This window comes from Heteronotia binoei, chromosome 10, assembly GCF_032191835.1.
Source record: "Heteronotia binoei isolate CCM8104 ecotype False Entrance Well chromosome 10, APGP_CSIRO_Hbin_v1, whole genome shotgun sequence".
NCBI lineage: Eukaryota > Metazoa > Chordata > Lepidosauria > Squamata > Gekkonidae > Heteronotia > Heteronotia binoei.
The window spans coordinates 16608325-16633327 of record NC_083232.1 but is presented as its reverse complement, the minus strand read 5'-3'; the positions used below and the strand labels follow the sequence as shown (position 1 = coordinate 16633327).

The window sequence follows — 25003 nt, the reverse complement described above, 5'->3', positions numbered from 1 at the left end:
TCCTAGGCCATATAGGGCTTTAAGTTTAGAATCTGCCGCTCTTAACCACTTCACCAAACTGGGTCTCTAACAAAGTACTGTCAATCCTAGAACTGAATTTTAGTGTGTTTATTAAAGTATTATCATAATGGCACAGTTTCAATATTTTTAACTCTTAAATATATATATGTTGGTCCAGCGACATGGTTACTAAAATACCTATAATCGTTGAGTAATTAGAAGAAACACCAATTGTAGAATGTAGAAAATGAACAGTGAAGGGAAGTAAAATCTGGGGCTGGGATTTCTTCTGACTAAAGAGATGCATGACAGACTGAAATTTAAAAAAAAAAAACTGAGGATTTTTACCTTGAGATACATGACCTCTGTCATTGCCTACAAAATAAATCAAGGCAATATATTGGCAATGTTCATACATGCATATGTGTAAGCATTGTCTCCCTTCCAGTTTTCAAGACCTTCATGCAGTTTTCAAAACCTTCATTCTCATCTTTTCTCCATTGGGCCATGACGATGGTCATGGGGTAAAAACTCCCTAACTTATTGGAAATAGGTTGCCACACTCACGCTCTTCATCCAGATGCTGTTAGCTTCCGTAGTTCGTCTTGAAGCAGAGTTCTCTTCTCAGCAGTTGCCCTGGCTGAAGTGATGGGGGGAAGGGAATGCCCCTACCCTGTCGTCTTCTCTGGCTTTCAAGGTCTTTCTGTGACAGCTGTTGAGAGCAAATGAGAGCACTCTTAGCAGAGCAGGCCCAGGCACAATGCAGAGGTGCTTGGCTACGGCCTCCCCTCCCCCACTGGTCTCAGCAATGGCACTTGATTGCTGAAGGGTCCTCAGCTGCAGCTGGGCCCAGACATGACGGAGGGAAGCCTTGCCCTTGCTTTTCTGTTAGGCTCAGCAGTCACTATTGATGAATACAGATAAATTAATCTCTCTCCAAGCAGTAGGGAGACATCCAGTGAAACTGGCAGTCGATTTAGGTTCGATGAAATTAAGAAGCCTATAATAAGATGAATTAAGGTATTATTCCAAGATACAAATTGTTGGTCCTAATGTTTTTAGAACATGTATAGCCCTTTATCATGAAAATATTTTATAGCAACTGCAGCTACATATTAAGGAGTAAGGAACCAAATATATCACTCAACACTCGTCACAAGATTTAACAGCTAATCTCATTGGTTTGAGAGAAAATGAGGTCTGTTTGCAGAGCTTGTTTAGTGCTAGTGGCAATTATTCCAGTTAACGGGATCTTCCTTCTCATAGACAGTACATTTTGAATCTTTTAATTGTCTTGTTGCTGTGAGGAAAATGAGGGAAGAGCTGATCATCCTCTGAGTCTGAGTTCTCAGTAGGTTGCCAGTCCTAGGTTGGGAAATTCCTGGAGATTCTGGAGCAGTGCTCGAGGAGGTTGCAATTTGGTAAAATGCTATGGTTTTAACATTGTTTAATAGGTTTTATACTGATGTGTTGTTCTATGTTAGATTGTTTTACTTTTATGATGCCATCCTTGGCTTGTTAGCCGCCCTGAGCCCGCTTGCGGGGAGGTTGGGATACAAATAGAAATAAATAAGTAAATTTGGGAAGAAAAGGGAGCTTTGTTTGGATGTGATGTCTGTTCTGCAAAGCTGCCATTTCCTCCAGGGGAACTGATTTATGTCGTGCGTTGATGAGTCAATTTGAGGAAAACCCCAGGTCCTACCTGAAGGATGGCAACCTCAGAGCATCTGCTAGTCACTAATTAATACCATGAAACCTGCTTCCCTCCTCCACTGCTCTAGTTCTTGTGTAGATCTTTGCTTGACCCTAGGGTAGGGTACTGATTTTGTCTCCTTTTCTTGGAATAAATGATCACTCATTTCAAAGGATATACTTTTCCTCCACTGCTTTTAGATTTTATTTAGTTATTGCTGTGGGTGTAGCCCTTTCCTTTGCAATAAAACTCTGTATACATCTTGAGTATTTATTGGAAGTTGTGGTAGAATTGGGAATGGAGGAAACTTCCAGATCAGAACTACCGGTAGATTAGCTTTCAGTGAGAGATGTTAATTCTTGGAATAATATCATACAAAACACTGTGCTCTCCCGAAGTGGATAATTTGAATTTATAGAATGTATGCCCATCTCTGGGCAACGATGTAAAAATGTTTAAGAACATAAGAAGAGCCCTGCTGGATTAAACCAGTGGTCCATTTAGTCTAGTACCTGTCTCACACAGTGGCCAACCAGTTCCTCTGGAGGGCCAACAACAGGACATAGAGGCAGAGCCCTTCCCCTGATGTCGACTTCTGGCTTCAGGATTTAGAGGTTTAGTGCCTCTGAATGTGGAGGTTTCTCTCAGTCACCATGGCTGGTAGCCACTGATAGACTTATCTTCCATGAATCTATCTAATCCTCTTTTGAAGCTTTTTATTCCTGTGGCCATCACTACATCCTCTGACAGAAAATTCCACATTTTAATCCAGGAGTGTCAAATTGACAGCTCCCACCCTGAGCTTTAATCAGGCCCACAGCTCTTTCCCCCCTCCCCCTCCTGTCCTCCCCCTTTGAAGCTCTGAGGCTGCTACAGTTCCCAGCTCCTTCTGCCTTGTCTTTGCCTGCCTCCACAGGAAGCTCTTCTGGGCTTGCAAAGCTACAAAGAAAATGTAGAACAGATTACGTTTTTCTTGCAACTTTGTCTGTGCTGCAATGTATTTCAATGGAGTGGAGTTCAAGTAGTTTCCCTTTCCAGCATTTTTATAGCCAGCTGATGCTATTGCTTGATGGAATTGTCTCCTTGCAAATAAAGGGTTGATGCTTTGAGCCAACTTGTCTTTGCTGAATGGACCTGAAAACTGGTGACTAGTGAGTACTCTAACCTGTAGGGTTGCCAAAATACCTGGAGGCTTTGGGGGTGGATCCAGGAGAGGGTGGGATTTGGGGAGGGGCCTCAGCATGGTACAGTGCTATAGAGTCCACCCTTCAGAGCAGACATTTTCTCTAGGCGAGCTGATCTCTGTCAGCTGGAGATCAGTTGTAAAAGTGGGAGATCTCCAGGCCTCACCTGGAGGTTGGCAACCCCATGACCTAAGAACCTACAGCCAAAGGGTGATATTACACTGGTGAGCCATTGCCAATCTGAGTAGACTTGGAGGAGGAGGGAGAAGCTTACAATGCCCATTCATTTCATTTTTTCCCTTGGGTCATAGCATTTTAAAATTTTAGTTTATATTTTTAGTTTCTGCTGTGATCCTTGTGTTTTTTCTTGATGTTTTTATTTTTAAAATTGCATTGTCAAATCCCACTATTCCCCAACGTTTCGTTTTTAAACAAAATATCACGAGTTTTGAAGCATGTATGTATTTTAAGTTCAAAATTATTTTTAATAGTGTTTGTATCCTTTATAAAGTTTATATCTTCACTGCCTGGCATTATATTTGATGACATGCATGGCTGAGCCCCACAAAGTCCCATTTATGTTAGATTGGTTCCTCATAACAAATGGGTTTGATACCCCTATTTTAATTGCTTGTTTAAATAAGTACGTCCTTTTGTCTGTCATGAACCTACTGCCCATCATCTGCATTGGATGTCTTAGAGTGTTTGTTGTTCAGTTGCACAGTCAAGTCCGATTCTTTGCAACCCCATGGACCAAGTCATACCAGGCCCTCCTCTCTCACCAGGCCTTCCATCATTGTCCAAAGTCCGCTTAAATTCATGTTAGTTACATCAATAACATTCTCCAGGCATCTCATCTTTTGCCACCCCCTTCTTCTTTTGCCTTCTGTCTTTCCCAGCATCAGGGTCTTCTCCAGTGAGTGCTCCCTTCTCATTTGGTGGCCAGAGTGTTTGAGCTTCAGCTTCAGCTTCAGCATCTGACCTTCCAGGGAACAGTCTGGGTTGATCTCCCTTAGGACTGACTGATTTGATCTTCTTGCAGTCTAAGGGATTCTCAAGAGGCTTCTCCAGCACCACAACTCGAACTAGGCATGGCCACACTTGCTTAACTTAAGAGCCAACAGAATAAACATCAGATATTTGAGAGCTGTAAGAGATGAACAGATATTACACACATCTTTATTAAAACTTAATACTTTCTTTGCACAGAAAGATAAAATTCATATGTATGCACTTTACAAGATAATCATGCTAAGAGGAGACTTTTTTAAAAAGCTGGGGATAACACTCCATGTAAGACCAGCATAGGGAAAGGTTAGGAAATAATTTTTTTGGTACCAGTGAGAGAAGGAAACACACATTTACCATATAAATCACTGACCACCATTTGCATCGTTATGCATCTCCTTTTACCTTGACACCAAGGTTAGTAAATATGTCTCCTACAAGAGCTATGAAACTAAAGAGGAACCCTGTGCTGCCCTGTTTAATTCCGTCCCTCCTTCCAGTGGCTCCCTTGGCTCTTGCACTACTCTAGGTCTCTGGGCGACCTCTGTGGTGGTGGAGGAGAGCTTGCAAGCCTGCCTATTTTCCCCTCTTTCCCCACTTCACACACAGTGGAAATAGTCACCTACCTATGGGTCATTGCTCAGAGGCTGACTGAGGTCCCTATGCTAAGCACACTTACTTGAGAGTAGACCTGCATTCAGTTCCTCCGGTAGCCACATAATGTGTGTAATAGAGCTGCATGTGGTTTCCAAGCTGCAGTTTAGCCACCCCTGTCCTAGAGTTCTGGTAGTTTGGGAGAAGGAGAAAAAGTTATTTTTGTCAGTTGTCTCCATCTCATTCATAATTTTATAATCCTCTATCATGTCCCCGCTTAGCAGGCCTCGGACTCAGCGGGAGCTCACAGGAGCACAGCTCCTGAACCTTGCTGACAGTTCTACCTCCTCCTTCCCAGCTTGTCCATTGAATAGTAGGTGCAGCTGCATAACAATCCCTGGATGAGCTCCACCACCTTTTTTTCCTACAAAACAACCCCTGCCGCTTAGTCGTCTTTTCTCAACTGAAAAGTCCCAGACTCTTCAGCATTTCCTCATAGGAAAGGTGCTCTAACCCCCTAATAATCTGAGTTGCCCTTGGATGGTTTGATTTGTCTCTTGCTCTGGGGAACTCCCACTCGCTGTGTTTGCAACCTTCCTTTGACAAGGATCTTAATTTCTGTTTTTTGATTTGCTATCTTTTTATTTTCTTTGGTAATTACTGTTTATAAGCATCTTTTCATCAATGGGTTCTAAGGCATTTTGACTAGTTTCTTCAGTCTTTTATATAAGAGGAGGAGTCCTGAGTTGGAAGCAGTGGCTTGCATTTTGATGATAAGTTCCACTGACAGATAGGTGGGGCAAACTTCATCAGGTGTGCCCTCCTGCTGTTGTTGCGAGTCCTCTGCCCCTCAGAAGCAGCGTTTCAGGTTGATTAATGGGGCTGTAATAAAAGACAGGGAAGTTCCATTCTGTTAACATGCCAAGAGTACCATTTCTGTGTCCACACACAGATAAAGATTAAGAATGAGGAATGGCTTAAACCTTTAATATGAACAGCAACAGCATGCATTCACTTTTCTTGATAATTTGCTAATTAGAAATATATGAGCTTTTTTGGCTTGCAAAAACAGCAAAGAGAAAGAAGCTGCAATAATGAAAGCTACTGAAGCATACGAAACAAATTCATGGAGTCCCCCCCCCCCCCTTGTTGCAGGCTGTTTAGATGGGGGATTTGCTTCATTTTTGTATTAATCACAATAATTATGACACACCCCATTTTCATAATTATTACAATAAAGAATGAAAGAAATGCACCAGTCTAGTATAGAATGCTGCAGCACAATCACTATTGGGAACTAGGCATAGAGTTGTGTAATCCCAGAAAAGCAACGTTTTTCCTTAAGGACTTTATTGGGAGAGCACTGGAAAAAAAGCTCCCATGAAATACTTTCTTTTAGAATGAGTAAAATGTTCTCAAGGTGAGTTTTTTCACACAGTGGAGAAATTAGGAAAACTTCGGGAGCACTGAAAGAAAACTTATATATAAAACATTTTCAAGGAATTTTTCCTTTAAGTGTAAATAATGTTGGCACCAAGTAAAACTCTAAAATGTGTTTAATGAGAATATATTATTAAAGAGTGCTGTGTTTTCAGTGTTACGAAGTTTAGCTTAATATCCAAAGATGTTGGTAGTCCTGTGTAAGAAAGTTTCTATCCAAATAACACACCATCTCTTGGTTATTACAGATTCTTCAGTCTTCAGTTTTTATTTTCTCCTGTCTCCCAGATGTCAAAACTTAAAGATACATGTACTATGGTAGCAGAGAATACAGCAGTTTGTAACTGTTTCTCAAATATTGGGCATATTACATCTGTTCTGTAGTAGCTCCATTAGTCACTGGTTAGTTTCCAGGTTCAAGTCAGGGTGTTGGTTCTCATCTGTGGAATCCCACACATACACCACCACCCCAATACTCCAGCATTGTTTTATATTGTCTTGTCTCAATGAGAAAGATGCACCATAAATGATGCACGTGAATAAATATTAAACTGGCTAGAAGGATGTTCCATCCATCCTCCTCAACACTGTACATAAAATTAAGAGCCACTTCTGTGATGAACCTTGAACAACAAAACTATAGTTTTATTTTTGTGTTCGTGTAACATTTAAATCAGGTGCTGTGAATTTTAGGAAAGCATGGTTTGGCCTTTGTGTAGTGTGTTACGAGTACTGACCTTCAAGGAATCTGAGGGCAATCTATCTGGAGAGTCCACCTCTCACAAAGGATGCCTTGCAGCTAGCTTTAAGGTATGTAGGCTTATGTGTCCTTGCTCCAGATCTGTTGCTTGCAGTACAGTTCTAATTAGCACAGAGTCTGAAGGGGGAACCTCACAGGTTTTTGATTTTGGCTGCCAGTAAATGTTCTGTGATGGGCTTCAAATGTATTTTCTTCAAAGTCTTTTGTGAGATGTTTTGGAGGACATTGACTGCGGAATAACTCTGTGTACCCTGTTAAAAGCACAACTCTGTCCTCAAGCTACATCAGCTGTAACAGCCACTTTGCTAGGGAAGTTTTCAGTCTAAGTTAATTAATAGGTTCAGAGCCACAAAAGTGTAAATTATTTCGTCTTAATCTGTTTTCAAGATCTGTTTTGTATCTTGAGTTATAATTCAGTTTCAGATTGCTTCAGGGTCTGTGTCTTCTCCAGGTTTCTAACACTGAAGCTCCCTGGTTGCATTAACTGTGGATCTGTCTAAGATGTGTACTGATCTCTGTTATTTGGTCTGTTAAGCATTTTTAAATAAGAAGGAAATCACGGCTGGGATATTTTATGCTAAGGAGCAAATTTTAGCATGTCTTCTTGATTGCAGGGGCGCTAATTGAGTTGTGGGGTCCGTACCTATCCCCCTGCATAGTTTGCTTATTCTTGCTTTTTAAAGTTTTCTAATATTGAAGTAGAAAATGTTGAAGAGGAGAGAATTTAGTATCCACCATTAATGTTTGACATCACTTCCTCTATAAATTATGAAACTTTTAAAAAGCATTCCCGGAAAAAAAAATCCAGGACATTAAATCTGTTTTTCTCCCCAATTGCTTAAATTAGTATTATAGCATAACAAACAAGCCATGTATTCCTACTTAGCCCTGAAGTTTATATGCCTGAGTGAGTCATGGTTTCACAGCCTAATTTATCTAGCATAATATGATATCAACCAATGTTCTCTCCATTCTGTATGTCTCCTCTTCGTTTGTACTGGTGATAACATATGAATATGAATTGGTGTTAGCAGGTTCCACAAATCCCTTTCCCAGTGATGAGTACCTCTTCCTCAAGTTTTCCATGAAGTTCAGAGCACAATTTTCAGAATTTGCATAAGGTAGAGATGGTACAATACTCTTATAACCCTTCTGCCAAATCTATGCTAGAAATTTAATGAGGACTAGCCTTCCCCTGAGTCTTTTTTAGTAGCTGCAGCGTAAAAGGGAAAAGTGAATCATGAAAATTGAATTGGGTCATTGTGTGGAACACTTGCGATAACTAACAGTAGGAAGCATTGAGTTAAAGGAACACAGTGGTGTTTTTTCACTTAGTGGATGTTAAATGGTAGACAGTTTTTTGGATTAGTTTGAATCTATTTTCATAAATGGCTTGGACGGCTGACCTTCTGCTCAACAGTTCAATGATTCTGTGTGACAGTTGGCTGGCTATTCATTAATTACTTTTTTATTGCCTCTTTTGAAAAATGTCACTTGCTGCTTCATTTAATATTCTTGCACCAAATATATAGGCATATGCTGTGATGGAGTGCCACAGGGTCTCGAAATGCATATGCCATACTCCCTTGCCAGGAGCACTGCCCAAGCATAGCAGTGGAAGAGGCAGAATCTCTTTGCAGCTTTAACTGGCCCATTTACCAAGCTAATTTCCTGCTTTGCCACTTTTAGTGAAAAAGTATGCAGTCTTTAAAGCCCCAATGCCCTTTTCACTTATAATTAAAAGGTAGATGTCATAAGAGGCCAGGCTGCAGTTTTATGGGCCGCATGCTGCTTCTGGGTAGCTAGACATCTAATTCAGAGACTATTTAAAGAAATCCATGTGAAAGCTACTATAATGGTCTCTTACTCTAGGGGTGTTCCTCTCCTATATGCAATGATTGGTGACTTCTGTTCCAATGTATCTGAAGAAGTGCTCGTGGACACGAAAGCTTATACCCAGAATAAACCTTTGTTGGTCATAAAGGTGCTACTGGATTCAAACTTTGTTCTGCTGCTTCAGACCAAACATGGCTATCCACCTGAATCTTCTAACTGAAAAAGGAGAACTTTTAAGAGATAGAAATGTTATCACGTGGCTTTTCTCATTTTTACCTGGCTTTCATATTGTAAACAGACTGCTTTGGAGTTGTGTCTGTCACTCATAAGGAACCTCAGATTTTAAAATCCTGCTCTTCTACCCAAGGAATTTAGGATTATATATTTGGAATTTACAGGAAGAGCCCTGTGGCGCAGAGTGGTAAAGCTGCAGTACTGCAGTCGGAGCCCTCTGCTCACAACCTGAGTTCAATCCCAGCGGAAGCTGGTTCAGTTAGCCAGCTCCTCAGGTTGACTAAGCCTTCCATCCTTCCGAGGTCGATAAAATGAGTCCCCAGCTTGCTGGGGGGAAAGTGTAGATGACTGGGGAAGGCAATGGCAAACCACCCCGTAAAAAGTCTGCTTTGAAAACGTTATGAAAACAACGTCACCCCAGAGTCGGAAACAACTGGTGCTTGCACAGGGGACCTTTCCTTTACCTTTTTATTTGGAATTTAATCCTCACAACTCTGACTTGTTGAAAACCATCTAGTGAGTGACTCTGGGCTGTGGTGGTTTACTGAATTCAATTCCTTATACCCCGCTTTTTTTCCCCAATAGGGACCCAAAGCAGCTGACATCATTCTCTCCAGTTTTACCCTCAGGACAGAGGCAGGTTAGTCTGAGAGAGTGCGATTGGCCCAAGGTCACCCAGCAAGCTTTGATGGTACAAGTAGGAATTCAAACCTGAATCTTACAGATTCTAGTCCAGGGGTGGCCAAACTTGCTTAATGTAAGAGCCACATATTATAAATGTCAGATGTTTAAGAGCCGCAAGACATGAACAAATATTACATACATGCTTTTATTAAAACCCTTAATACTTTCTTTGCACTGAAAGATAAAATACATATGTATGCATTTTACAACATGATCATGCCAGAAGGAGAATTTTTTTTAAAAGGCTGGGAATAGGGAAGACCAGCATAGGGAAAGTTTAGGGGATAGTTTTTTGGCACCAGTGGGAGAAGGAAACACACATGTCGACACATTTGCATCATTATGCATCTCTCTTTGCCTTGACACCAAGGTTAGTAAATGCAGCTGCCACAAAAGCTCTGAAACTCAGGGGGAACCCTGTGCTGCCCTCTTTAGGTTTATGCCTCCTTCCAGTGGCTCCTCAGCTCTTGTACTCTCTTTCACCATTTTAGGTCTCCAGGCAACTACTGTGTTGTAGGAGAAGAGCTTTCAGGCCTAGCTATTTCCCTTCTTTCCCTGTTTCACACCTGGTAGAAATAGTCACCAACCTATTGTTCAGTGTTCAAAGTCTAACTGAGGTCCTGATGCTAAGCATGCTTACTTGAGAGTAAGCCTAGATTAAGTTCCCCCTTGACCTCTGGGAGCTCCAGTTCGGCTGCCCCTGTTATAGTCCAACGTTTTTAACCACTCCACCATACTTTCTGTCGCTAAGAACCAGGTGTCTACTCAGATATCAAGTGTATACTCAGAGATCTCAAGTACCGTGTACAGTGGTGGTTCTCCATCTCTGGTTAATCCAGTGGCATGTGTGTCCTTGCAAAGTGTTCCTAGTATTTCAGTCTCTGGACTGACATTTGTTGTGCAAAATTAATTTACAGAGTTTAGCATGAACTTTGAATGATATAATTTCTTTTTTGCACTGGTATTTGTGGAGATCACAAATTTAGAATTTGATGGCTGGGTACACAGTTCGGTATCCTGAACTTCAGCATGTTTCTTGGCAACTTAAGACTATGGTGATAGGTTTGAAACTGTAATGTACTTAAGTCTCAGAAACCAAAAAGGGGTCAATGTAGGGACCAGTGGGGTGACTACTCCTTGTCTATCCCCAGATTTTGCATGAATAGAATAAGTTGCAGAATTTGCCATGTGTGTAATTTGCAACTTTGTATACCTGTTACATACCTGTTATATACCCACTACATAATGTACCGTATACCTGTTATATGACCAGTTTGGTGTAGTGGTTAAGTGCGCAGACTCTAATCTGGGAGAACCAGGCTTGAATCCCCACTCTCCCAAGTGCAGCAGCTGGTGTGACCTTGGGTCAACCACAAGTTCTCAGCAGAGCTGTTCTCTCAAGAACAGAGCTCTCTCAGCCCCACCTACCTCATAGGGTGTCTGTTGTGGTGGGAGGAGGAGGAAGAAGAGATTGAATTTATAGCGTGCCCTTCGCTATCTGAAGGAGTCTCAGAATGGCTTACAATCTCCTTTCCCTTGTAAGCTGCTTTGAGACTCTGAGTGAAGGGCAGGCTATAAATCCAATCTATTTTTCTCTTCTTCTCCTCCTCTTATATGCATTTATGGTCTTGGGCACAAAAATGATGTTTATTTTTGTAGAACGTGCAGCCCTGGCTCCACTGATACTGTAAAGGAATAACTCATTTGGAACTTAGACAGGACTGGGTCTGTTGCCCAAACTGTAGGAACAAAAGTAATTACATTGTATCTATTCATTTGTTATATTAAAATGTGAAGATGAACATGAAGGGCTGCTATCTTAAAAATAGTGCCATTGTTCATAGGGCTGGAAAATGCACACCATTCCTTCCACACAGCATGCTAATGCCTTTGGCCTTGGTTGTTTCATACAAGATCAGAATAAATCAGGTTTAAGAAAGTATCACGAGGACAGGGAAATCTGGAAACAAGATGTTTCCAGGACACCCATCATGTAAACACTCTAGTTTGGATGGAAGCAAAAGGCTGAGAAATAAATCTGTGTAGAAGCAGCTTCAATTATAAAACTTTATTGCTGTATATTATAGAACATTGCACCATTTCTTCATATTGTTTCATATACTAAAACCCAATTAAACTAAAGTATAAGTATATTCTTCTGATTTCTGATTTTGTATTTTTTTTTCTAATGGAGCTATTTTAAACCTGTGCAGTAGTTAAAAGGTCTCTTTGTAGTAAATGCACAAGAGGAAAATTGCATGAAAACACCAGATGTGGGTATGTTCTCTATCGAAAAGAAGTAATTATATTCAATTAGCTCAAACCTGTGATTTTGCTAATGTTGAATGCATTGCTTAAAATGTGTTTGGGGGAGGGGGAGACAGTTGAGAAATCAGCAGTACGGCACATTTAAAAGGTGTGTGTGTGTTCACTTCTCTGCAAATTAATGCATTCACTATAGGATATAAATACAAAAGTTTCTATAACCTGTGAAATAAACAGAAAGAAAATATTTTTGTCTAATCCCCAAGTGTTTTTCTCTAAGAATAAGTACATGTTGTGTTTTGAGTAACCAAGTGTGCTTTCAAAGTACCGTTTTCATCTTTAATTGTGCCTTCCTGCTAGTATGCATATATCTTTGAGCCAGTGTTACCTCTAAGCTGAGTTAGTGTGACCTAGCTCACAGGTTTTTAGCCTGTGGCTCACACATTTTTCTCTTAGCTCAGGAAAAATGGCCCCAGAGCCATTATTTATGCAATAGCCAAATTGCTCACTCATAACTTCAATGCCAGTAGCTCACATGTAGAATTTTTGCTCACAAGACTCCACAGCTTAGAGGGAGCATTGCTTGGAGCTACTGTGGGTATCTGTGATCTGTGTTAACCCATGTGAAATAATCTCAGTGTTAAAAGAGGACCCAAAAGTTTCCTTCAGGAGTAACATAGTACAAGCTTGATATATAAAAAGTAAAAACAATTAAAAGCATGGAAGTGCTGGACTAGAAACTAACTTGTGAAAATTACAGGCTTTCTCTACTTAGAGGTAATTATCACACTATCTCAATTTAATTTCATAGCCATGTTTCCTTGGGTTATTTTGTACAGCTTTTTTGGGCAGTTATGGACATTTGCTTGCGTATAGTGTTTCTGAAAGGAGCATTGTGGTGCAGAGTGGTAAGCAATGCGAGTGGTAAGCAGTCCAAGCTCTGCTCAAAACCTGAGTTCGATCCTGGCAGAAACTGGGTTCAGGTAGCTGGCTCCAGGTTGTCTCAGCCTTCCATCCTTCCAAGGCTGGTAAAACGAGTACCCAGTTTGCTGGGGGTAAAGTGTAGATGACTGGGGAAGGCAATGGCAAACCATCCCGTAAAAAGTCCGCCAAGAAAACATCATAATGTGATGTCACCCCATGGGTCGGTAACGGTGCTTTCACAGAGGACTACCTTTACCCTTTTTTTAGTGTTTCTAAATTGAAAACCAGTGTGTGGTAGAAAGGTTAGAGTGTTGGCCTGGGACTGAGGAGACCTGGATTCTGCTCCCTCCTTGTGACAAAATTAACTGCATGAGTTTTGTCTTAGCCTGACCTACCTCATAGGGGTTGTGAGAATAAAATGAAAGTGAAGAGGGAACTGTCTGTGTGTTCCTAAGATACTTGAAGGGCAAGATAATAATGCACAAAAGAAAAACCTTTAGACCTGTCATGGGAGTATTTGGTTTGTTAGCTTCTCTTGGGATAAGATTCAAGTAATTTAGAAACAAAACTATTATTGATTGATTGATTGCATGGCAGAGTTACACACAGGAAGCATACAATTAAATATAATATGTAACCAAGTAGATAAAATGGTATGCAGACAGATTGGGCAGTTCCCCGAAATACTAATATCTAAATTTTGAATCCTCTCAGTCACAGCTGGGAAAAGCACAAAGAGCTCTGGCACATAAACATGATGCTCACATTCCTGTGAAAAATGGAAAATAGTTTGGCGGCCTGCACCACAATTGCATTTGGGTACTAGTATTTTGCCCCATTTAGACAACAGGTCTGGTGCACAACGCTAAAGCCTGTTCCTATTCTCTTAGCCATCTTCCACACCTTATGTGGTAAGTCAAATCCTACAGGCCTCCTAGAATCATAGAGTTGGAAGGGACCTCCAGGGTCATCTAGTCCAACCCTCTGCACAATGCAGGAAACTCACAAATACCCCCCTCCCTCTAAATTCACAGGATCTCCATTGCTGTCAGATGGGCATCTCTCTGTTTAAAAACTTCCAAGGAAGGAGAACCCACCATCTCCTGAGGAAGCCTGTTCCACTGAGGAACCGCTCTAACGGTCAGGAAGTTCTTCCTAATGTTGAGCCAGAAACTCTTCATTTAATTTCAACCCATTGGTTCTGGTCTTACCTTCTGGGACCACAGAAAACAATTCCACACCATCCTCTATATCAGAGGTCCCCAACCCCCAGGTCAGAGACCAGTACCAGTCCGTGGCCTGTTAGCAACTGGACTGCGGAGCAATGCAGAAACACTGCACCGCCCCTTTCACCTGCTCACTGTCCCTTTGCCTGCCACAGCAACCTTCACCTACCCCTCATTTAAAGACCCTCCCATGGGGGGCAGAGATTGGGCGTGGGTGGGGGGAGCAACCTGGAATGGCAAAAAACCCAGCACCCCTACTGGTCCATGGGAAAATTGTCTTCCACCAAACCGGTCCCTGGAGCCAAAAAGGTTGGGAGCCGCTGCTCTATCTGACAGCCCTTCAAGTCCTTGAAGATGGTGATCATATCACCTCTCAGCCACCTCCTCTCCAGGCTAAACATGCCCAGCTCCTTCAACCTTTCTTCTTAGGACTTGGTCTCCAGACCCCTCACCATCTTCCTCCCCCTCCTCTGGACCTGTTCCAGCTTGTCAACAACAACAACAACAAGCCTTTATTGGCATAAAACAGATTTAGCAGTACAAATAACAATTTAAGTAATATAAAATCCTGGATAATAGAGTACGCAGGGGAGCTAATGTACATAAAATGAGTAAAATATATGTAATTTCAAGTTTAACCAAATTAAATGAATAAAACAAATAAGATGTCATTCCAGAGCCAGTCTCTGTCGGATTTCCATGGCCTGTTGAAGAAATTCGGCAACCATTAAAGTTAACTCAGAGCAGGTGTCATTTAAAAGTCTGTAGACTTTGCCTGAATCAGCACAGCTCAACATATCTGCTAAAATATCTTTCAAATTTGTACGACAAATATCATCATAAAGGAGACAATTCAATAATACATGGGAGATAGCTTCGATACATTTGGGATTACAAAGACAATGTCTGGCAGAGTAATCAATCCTGTTAAATCTGCCAAATAAAATAGCAGATGGTAATGCATTGCTTCTCGTTAACGAAGCACGCCGTTGTTGCGGTGCTTGCAGAGAGGAGAAATATGACGCTAATTTCCCTACAGAAAGAGTAAGTTCAAAATTCAGCGGGGAGCAAGTTTTGTAGGCCAGGCTATATAATGTTTGCATTTCAATATCCAAGATTCTAAGCTTAAGTTTCAAGAATGCATCTTTTAGAGATAGCATAAAAAGTGAATCTATATCAATGCCCATAGACTTAATTTTCCTCTCAATAAATACTAACCAATTTGACATCTTGGATTCTGAGAGCAGTTGATATAGAAGGCTCTCTGAATCAGAGTAGAAATGTAGCCGTAACCAGTATTTAAATAACATTAGCCATGCTTGAACACAATACTCCAGGTGAGGTCTTACCAGAGCAGAGTAAAGCAATACCATCACTTCACGTGATCTGGACACTATACTTCTGTTGATACATCCCAAAATTGCATTTGCGTTTTTAGCCACCACATCACACTGTTCACTCATGTTCAGCGTGTGGTCCTGTTGGTGTTTTTCAGATTATGGATATCAGGTGGTACTGATTTCATCCATGTTCATAACCAGTCATTCCCTAGATCAAAATTTTGTGATTGCAGGATTTGTGCAGATCTTATTGCTGGATGTCAGGACTTTAGTCTAGATAGGACAGCATCAGCCACGTCTTTGTGGATGAGCAACTCTCTGTTTTCAGTGATCTTTCTATATGCATGAAGAAGAGCAACTTGCCTTCAGAGATGCAGGGGAGCAATGTGGCACAAAGTGGGTAGAGAGTAGGATGAAGTGGGGTTTAATACATTTGCTGATGGCTCTCGTTGTGTTTGTGTTGAGTTGGACATCAAGTTTGCAGACATGGGGGCTGTTGTGCCACACTGAAGCACTGTGTTCCATGGTACTACACACCCCAAAGCTGAGCATCGAAGTGTTGTCGCTGATGTGCCCTAAGTTGTATGACATAATTTTTGGCAAATGTTTATAGCTCAAGGTCCTGCCCATGATAATGCCAGAATACATAGGTGTATGGTTGTGTGTAAGTCAGGTACCATTAAGGTAGACATTCAATTTATTGTTGGCAGGATTGTTATTTTGTTGGAAATAGGAGCATTTTGTTTTCGCTGGACTTAGGATGAGCCACCATTTATGGTAGTAGTCAGCCAAAATTTTGAGGTCTCTGGTCAGTATTTCCTCAGTCCTTTCAATCATTTTGTGTCTTACTGCAACCACCATGTCATCGGCATAAGCAAACTTCCTGGATATTGTCTTGGAAACATCAGAGATGTATAGATTGAAAAGAACTGGAGTGAGGACTGTGTCCTTGGGTAGACCATTATTCAGTTTCTTCTGCAGTGTTGAGTTAATGGAGTAGTTCAGGGATGTTGAACTCATTTGTTATGAAGGCTGAATCTAACATAAATGAGACCTTGTTGGGCGGGCCATGTCGAGTTGTGCTGGGCCATATTGGGCCAGGCCATGTGTTTAAAATTTAAAATTAGGTAGCAGATGTATAAGCTTTATAAAGAACACAGACAAACACAATTAAATATATTTTTAAAAAACACGTTAGCACTTGTTGGTCTTAAAGGTGCTTTCTTTGTATTTCTTCCATGAGAGGAAGTTCTGGCTCTTTCCTTCCCCAGGGGACTAGTGGGGGAGGAGACTCAGCCAATAGAAGAAGGAGAGGCTTGGCTCAGTAGCTGTGTTGTGTGATTGAGAGAACCTGGAAAAACAAGATTTGCCTTCCTCCCCAAGGAAGGAGTCTCAGCCAATGGAAAAAATAGAGGTTTTGCTCTGTAACGCCTGTGCAATTGAACAAGCCTCGCAAAGCAAGCTATTATGCAGAAGGAAGCAAGAGATAGGGAGAAGGAAGCAGATGACAGCCAGTTGCTCGGGGGCCTGATAGGAGCCTTCCGAGAGCCTGATTCAGCCCCCAGGCCACATGTTTGACACCCCTGGAGTAGTTCATCTGCTACTTTGGATGTTTATTGTCAGAAAAATTTTGATGCAACCTCTTGCTCTGATCACTCCAGCCTGGAATGTTTTTGTGTGTGTGTGTGTGTGTGTGTGTGTGTGAGAAACTGACATGCCATAGTTCAAGTCCTTTCACCTGTTATATTCATATTCTCTTTGCTCAATGTTAGCTATGCTTTGTATTTTAGACATTATATTTTAGATGTTTTGGTATCAATTTAAAATGTCTTTTTCCACTCTGGTTTTGACTAGAGAGATAGCTTTTCTTTTCTGATATCTGTAGTTATCATCTGGTTATCATCTTTTTGGTGATTGCATCGCAGAGTACTTTTGAAAACTTTCTGTAAATTGTGTGATATATTAAAGTGCACAATTTTAAAGTTACCTAATAGTGGTGCAGTTTTTTCACCTGATTCAAAGCCATATTTCAGTTATATTTGTGATTTGTGATTACATTTACAATGTCAGCAGGACCGTTAATCCAGACACATTTGTTTGGAAGTGTGCCATGTTGATTTAAATTAATTTATTTACAAGTAATTGTGATTAAGATTGTAACAACACCCCCTGTCTGAATAACAGCAAGGAATTATTGAAGGCTTCTGTCAAAGGTTTTATTATGGTTAGAAGTGTGAGTAGGGAATGCTTTGATGATTGCAACTGTTATTGCCTCTCTTTCCTTAGTTCTGCTGTACTGTTTTTGCTTGCTATGTTTCTCATGCAGTCTTTAAAATTCACTTTAGTAACCTCTTCTTCTTTAGTACCACTTTAGTAACTTCTTTTTAAGACATAATATTGTTAACAGAATTCAACAAACAATGCAGTTAGTTCCATATACTCAAGGGGGGGGATCTTTGGGTTATATTTTCTTTAACAGCAGCCCCTCAACAGGGCTTTTTATTTAGCAGGAACACACAGGAATGCAGTTGCGGCTGGCTTGGTGCCAGGGGTGTGGCCTAATATGCAAATGAATTCCTGCTGGGCCTTTTCCACAAAAAGCCCTATATGAAACAATGGTGATCTCAGGGGGTGCGGCCTCATATGCAAATGAGTTCCTACTGGGCTTTTTCTACACAAAAACCTTGCCCCTCCCCCACTAATGGCAAATTACTTTTGAGTAAACTTTCAAAGTGATTTTTAGGAATGGTTTATGAGAGTAGTGTTATTGTTTAAAAAGAAAAAGACACGCCAACCCTCCTTGGCTTGTAAAGCCTTCACCATGCCTTAAGTTGCTTTTCAAAGAAGAAAATGAGAACTCACAGAGAAGGCCTTCATTCTCAGGCAGGCTCTTATGAGAGTCAGAGATCCATTAAGTACTTTGGTCTCTAACTGTTCAAGGCAGGGGTGTTGAACTCATTTGTTATAAGGGCTGGATCTGAGATAAATGAGACCTTGTCAGGCCAGGCCATGTAATGCCAGGTAGCAGAGATATAAACCTTATAAAGGACATAGACAAACACAAAGATTAAAAAACAAACAAATAAAACATACTTAAAGTATTAGCACTTTTGCAATATTGTGGTCAGTATGAAAGCAAGCTCTCCCCCCCTCACTTCCTTCCCAAGAGAGGAGCCTCAGCCAATGGAGAAAATAGCTTCTGTGCAATTGAGAAATCCTGGCAAAGCAAGCTGTGGTACAGAAAGAGGCAAGAGAGAAGAGCAGACTTCCTCGTGGGCCTGATAAGAGCCCTCCATGGGCCTGATCTGGTTCATGAGCCACACATTCGACACCCCTGGCTTAGGGCATTAGAGGCCAGTTCAGCACTGTGAGTTGTGCTGAGAAGCAAGGAGGCAATCAGCATAATTATTTTAGAATTAATTTAACATTTACTTTAGTCAATAGACTGATTTTGTTCGTTGTGTACCACTTTTGTGTCTCATATTATGAACAGTCATTTTCATTTATTTTTTTAGGCCTCGGAGTAGAGGAAAGCCTGCAGTGGAGGATGAAGACAGCATGGATGGGTTGGAGGCAGCAGAAACAGAAAACACTGTGGAAACCGGTAAATGCACTTACAGCAGCAGTGCTTCCTCCCTGTCACCTGTTCCTTACAACCATATCTTCTTGACAAGCACAAGTTTTTGTTTCACATAGGAAAATATTCACTATCTAGATTTTTGTTATGATCCAGGGTGAGTCTTCTGTGTTTAAAATGTAAAGGTCCTGATCCTGCTGCTGGTTGAGCTACTGGGAATAACTGAATTTGTGTCACTGGGATATTCAGTGTTCACACTTCAGTATACTTCTGCTTCAAGTTAATTCTCAGAAGCAGACTGTTCTTAATCGGTGCTGACTAGAAGGGAGGTGATTCTGGATGTGATCTTGAGTATTATTCAAGATATGGTGCAGGAAGCCAGAGTGCATGACCCAGCAGGAAACACTAACAACAGAGCTGTAGAATTCAGCATAACACATGAATAGCAAGTTGCTTGAAAAATCCAACATAGCTGCATTTAATTTCAAAAAAGTCAACTTCTCAAAGATATGGGGATTAGTTAAAAGGAAACTGAAATGAGTCAAAAGGATGAAATCTCTTTGGGATTTTTAGACATTATTTAAAACCACAGTAATAGAGGCTAAGCTAGAATATGTACCATTAACTAGGAAAGATAGGAACAATGCCAGGAAGAGGCCAGCATGATTACCGAGTTGAGTAAAGGAATTGTAAAAGGAAAAGAGGTCTTCTTTGGAAAGCCTCGCCTAAAATAAAGGGGGTGATAGAGCACGAGCTCTGGCAAAATAAATAGAGGGAAGGAAAACAAAAATGAAATTTGAGGATCACATCCTTAGAAGCATCAAGATAAGCAACAAGAACGTTTGTACATCTGATGCAGCAAACTACTGAGATGCAACGAAATACAAAAAACGCAATCACAGATGATTCCTATAAGAAGAAAAAATGAAAAAAGCCTAAAGAAGCCAAAGTGGCTCCATGGACAGTTCTCTAAAGAGAAATAAAAAAGACTCCTTTAGGAATTGGAAGGAGGGCCTTATAACCAAGGATGAATATAAATAAATCACCAGTGCTTGTAGAGAAAAAGTTACGAAAGCTAAAGCTCAGTATGAGCTTGGGCTGGCCAAAGATGCTAAAAACAACAAAAAAGGGTTCTTTTCTTATGTTCAGAGTAAGAAAAAGAGCAAGGACACTGTAGGCCGATTGTGCGGGCAAGAAAGTGAAATTGTAGCAGGTAATGAAGAGAGGGCGGAATTGCTCAATTCCTACTTTTCCTCAGTCTTCTCTTCTTAGGGAAACGGTGCTCAACATGGCAAAAACAGAACATATAAGGAGGGTATGAAGTTCCAACCTAGGATCAGCATAGGGGCAGTACATAAACACCTAGTTTCTTTAAATGAAACTAAGTCCTCAGGGCCAGATGAATTGCATCCAAGGGTTCTAAAAGAGCTTGCAGATGTAATTTCTGAGCCTCTGGCTATTATCTTTGAGAATTCTTGGAGAACAGGAGAGGTGCCGGAAGATTGGAGGCGAGCAAATGTTGTCCCCATCTTCAAGAAGGGGAAAAAAAGACGATCCGGGTAACTACCGACCCATCAGCTTGACGTCTATCCCTGGAAAAGTTTTAGAACAAATCATCAGACAGTTGGTCCTGGAACATTTAGAAAGAATGGATGTGATTACTAAGAGCCTGCATGGGTTTCTCAAGAACAAGTCATGTCAGACTAACCTGTTCTCTTTTTTTGAGAAAGTGACTACCTTGCTTCATCAGGGGAATGCTGTAGACATCATTTATCTTGATTTCAGTAAGGCTTTTGATAAGGTTCCACATACTATCCTTGTTGACAAGTTGGTAAAATGTGGTTTGGATCCTGTTACCGTTAGGTGGATCTGTAACTGGTTGACAGATCGCACCCAAAGAGTGCTTGTGAATGGTTCCTCATCCTCTTGGAGAGGAGTGACAAGTGGAGTGCCTCAAGGATCTGTCCTGGGACCTGTTTTGTTCAACATCTTTATCAATGATTTGGATGAAGGAATGAAGGGAATGCTTACTAAATTTGCAGATGATACTAAATTGGAAGGGGTTGCAAACACAGAAGAAGACAGAAACAGGATGACCTTGACAGGTTGGAAAACTGGGCTAAAATCAATAAAATGAATTTTAACAGGGATAAATGTAAACTTCTGCATTTAGGTAGGAAAAATCCAATGCCAGGGTTATAGGATGGGGGAGACTTGTCTTAGCAGTAGTATGTGCAAAAAGGATCTAGGGGTCTTAGTGGATCATATGCTGGACATGAGTCAACAGTGTGATGCGGTGGCTAAAAAGGCAAATGCAATTTTGGGCTGTATCAACAGAAGTATAGTGTCCAGATCACGTGATATGATGGTATCGCTTTATTCTGCTCTGGTAAGACCTCACCTGGAATATTGTGTTCAGTTTTCGGCACCACATTTTAAGAAGGATATAGACAAGCTGGAACGGGTCCAGAGGAGGGTGACGAAGATGGTGAGGGGTCTGGAGACCAAGTCCTATGAGGAAAGGTTGAAGGAGCTGGGCATGTTTAGCCTGGAGAGGAGGCGGCTGAGAGGTGATATGATCACCATCTTCAAGTATTTGAAGGGCTGTCATCTAGAGGATGGTGTGGAATTGTTTTCTGTGGCCCCGGAAAGTAGGACCAGAACCAATGGGTTGAAATTAACTTGAAAGAGTTTCTGGCTCTACATTAGGAAGAACTTCCTGACCGTTAGAGCGGTTCCTCAGTGGAACAGGCTTCCTTGGGAGGTGGTGATTCTCCTTTCTTGGAGGTTTTTAAACAGAGGCTAGATGGCCATCTGACAGCGATGAAGAGCCTGTGAATTTAGGGAGAGGTGTTTGTGAGTTTCCTGCATTGTACAGGGGGTTGGACTAGATGACCCTAGAGCTCCCTTCCAACTCTATGATTCTATGATTAAACCAGCAAGGCAAGCTTTTAGACCATTAGATGACAATGGTGTGAGAGGATTGGTGAAGGAAGATAGGAGGATTGCAGATGAGCTTAACAGAAAGAATTGTTAAACACCTAGAAGAGCTTTGTGAAGAAGAATCAGAATGTTCAACAAAGGAAAATCCTACCCCACCCACCTTTTCAAATTCTTTGAGTTGTCGATAAGCAGGTAAAATTTTTGTACCAGATAGAGATGAGTATAATGGGATCCCCCAGGAATCTTGGTTTGGACTAGTGCTATTTATTTTATTCATATATGAGCTGAAACTGGGGTATATTCCATGTATATTTTCCTCAGTGTTTCTGTCTTGTCAATTTATGTCCTTGAAATTTGGTTGCTGTGTTGTTTGCTGCCTTTAAGTCCAAGGAGACAAGATGGACTGCAAATGCTTAAATAGATTAGCAGAAAAGAGAGGTAAAGTCCAACCTCGTTTTTAGTACTGAAGCACAGCAGACTTCATCCTGATTAAACTAAATTTTGAACGAAACAAGTGGGTTTTGAGCTATGTGGTGCTTCAGACTAGTATCCTATTGTGAATGCTGCACTGTTCAAAATGTATAGGCTTCTTTCCTTGAGGTACTCAATATAGCTCCCTATACTGAGAAGAAACAGCAACCAAATCTAGTTAAGGGTCTAGATTTCATTTCACTATGTTGTGGCATGCATGTTTGTGGACCTCAGCTCACTTCATTCAGGATGTCATTAGAATCCTTATTGTTTCTCTTGTAAAACATCTTGGGGATCTCCTGGAATTTGTCAGTGGGAGAAGGAATCAGTTTGTTTATCCAGGTGAATAAGTAACAGTTGCATTGCACTTTAAACCATATTGCATGCTGCCTAATTTTTCTTTTCTTGTATAGCTTTTCAGTCGGTCATAGTTGTAGTACTACATCCAAGAAGTTACTGCTCATTTACTGCTACTTCCCAGAAGTTATTGCATTTTGATCTGGGTGTATTTTTAGTCTAATTCTTGGGAGATCTTTAACTGTTTCGATCCTCTAGGGACACAAGACATGCAGGGCCAGCTCTAGGGGGGGCAGAAGGGGGTGTTTGTCCCGGGCGCCGGTGGAGGAGCAGCGTCAAATTGGGTATAGTGTCCATTGTATTCTATAGGACCATAAGACAGAATAGCCCATAAGGGGGAGTCATTTTTTAATTCCCCCCCCCCTCAAGAAAAATGTAAATCCAGTCCTGGAGACATGAGACATTCTGATAAGTTAACGAAATCGTAATAATTGGATCAGTGTTGTGTAAACTGCACTGTAAAACATTGTTTTTTATTTATAAAATTCACACATTCTCTTTTGTATGTTGAGTAATATTCTAGTGTAATCCTGCTTACTTCATTTGCTTCAGCAAATGCCTGTTCTCCCTCAGAGGTTGTCGGACATCTCTGTGGGTTATTCCTACTATTCCTTCAGGGAGGCAGGAACACTTTTTTCAACTTCCTGTTGGCGCCTTCGGAATAACCCCGCCCTCAGTTTTTGTTCCTGCCTCTACAGGGAGCAGCAGCACAAGGCTAGGCTCAGCCTTTTTTCTCTGTTTCTTCTTCTCAATTTCCATTCCATATCCTTTCCTTTCCATATCTACTTATCCCTCCTTTTCCTTCTGCCTTTGCTGATCAAAGACTACCGAGGAAACTTGTTCTGGGTCGTTTTAGAATGGCCTGTAGTAGGGACGGTTTCCTATCGGACGAGGAGGGAGAGTCGCGCGCCGCGCTTCTAGCAGCGCCGACTCACGTCGAAGGAGCCGACCTGCCTTTGCGGCTTGTTCGCGCCCTTCCTGACGCGGCCACAGACGAGCCAGCTGCCAGCGCCAAGAAACGGCGCGTAATGAAGGCCCAGGCTACGTCCCTCGGGGCGGCAGCAAGCAGCGGCGGCCATTTTGGAAGTGCGGAGCGTAGCTCTCAGACCTTCCAACCCCCAGGAGCAGGCACTCCGGAGACTCGGAACTACCTGCAACCGCGCATCGAAGGCTTCCAGGACGGGGGTAATGTACAAATGGGCAACCCTCTGAACCCAGAGGCTATGCTTTTTATTAGAAGAGCTATGCAGGAGGAAATGGGCTCCTTTTGCGCCCGGCTGGGGCTTCTCCCTCAAGGATCAACCTTTCCTGCAGACCCTCCCCGCTCTTTCTCCTGGCCCACTAAGGCAGCGCGAAAGGCCCCAGTGCAGTCTTCCCAATCCTCAGAGCTCGAGACTATGGCATCTGACTCTGACCAGGAAGACAGGGAAGAGGGGGAATGTTTCTCTGAGGAGGAACAGGAGGAGGTTAAAATTCCTGAACAGGCTAGTCGTTTCTTCCATCAGGAAGATTACCAGTTTCTTCTAGCCAAAACGCTTTCAGCCTTAGAAATTGAGGAGGGCCCTATTGATGAGGAAGTCAAGGTAGCTAAATCTAAGAAGTTTAAGTCAAGAACCAGTGGTAATTCTGAGTTCTTGCCCAGGGGGGAGGCTTCTGAACAAGTCTTCCCTTTTCCAGAATACTTTGAAAAGCAGGTTAGAGCAGAATGGGAAAAGCCAGCTTCCCTTAAGCAGTTTCCTCACTTAGTAAAGAAGTTATATGCACTGCCTGCCTATACCAATGAGTTGTTACAAGCTCCAACTGTGGACGGCCCAGTAGCAGCTCTACAGTCTTCGGGACTGGTTTCAGAGGACGGCCAGGGTTCTCTTAGAGATCCCCTGGACAAAAAAGCTGAGGCAACCTTGAAGAGATTGTACGAATCTGTGGCCATGATAGTTAAGGCGTCCTCCGCGGCCTCCCTGGTCTCCAGGGCGTCCATTGTTTGGGTACGTAAGTTACTCCAGATGTTACCAGAGGACAACAGACGCATGTTAGAGGGCGCCTCACGCATCCTTAAGGCAGCGTCATTCACAGCTGACGCAACCTTAGATATACTGACCTTTGCCTCTAAAACAATGGCTTCCGCTACTGTGGCTAGACGCCTCCTGTGGCTTAGGGCTTGGCAAGCTGACTTCCTCTCTAAGTCCACAGTGGCAGCTTATCCCTTTCAAGGGGATTGTCTCTTCGGGGACGCTTTGGACAAGATCCTAGTAGAGACTAGGGATAAAAAGAAGGCCATGCCCAAATCCATTCGGAGGAATGAAAAGAGGGGCCCCCAGTCCTTTCGGACCCAACATTCCTTGGCCAGATATCGTTCTGAATCAAAGAAGTTTAATTGGGAAACACCAAAGAATTCCTTCAAAAGAGGCTCATTCGGCTCCAAATTCAATCGTAATAACTTCTCCAAAATGGACAAGCCTGACAGAGA

At 41.8% G+C, this 25003-nt stretch overlaps 1 protein-coding gene across 6 annotated transcripts in view; it reads left to right on the top strand.

Annotated features, from left to right (window-relative positions):
- The window catches only part of KMT2C (lysine methyltransferase 2C), a 247842-nt gene that overhangs the window by 61902 nt on the left and 160937 nt on the right, over positions 1-25003 (top strand). For all 6 annotated transcript variants that reach the window (XM_060248021.1, XM_060248022.1, XM_060248025.1 and 3 more), the window contains exon 2: positions 18704-18792. In XM_060248021.1, coding sequence (XP_060104004.1) covers positions 18704-18792 — 89 coding nt within the window. The remainder of the gene's footprint in view (positions 1-18703; positions 18793-25003) is intronic.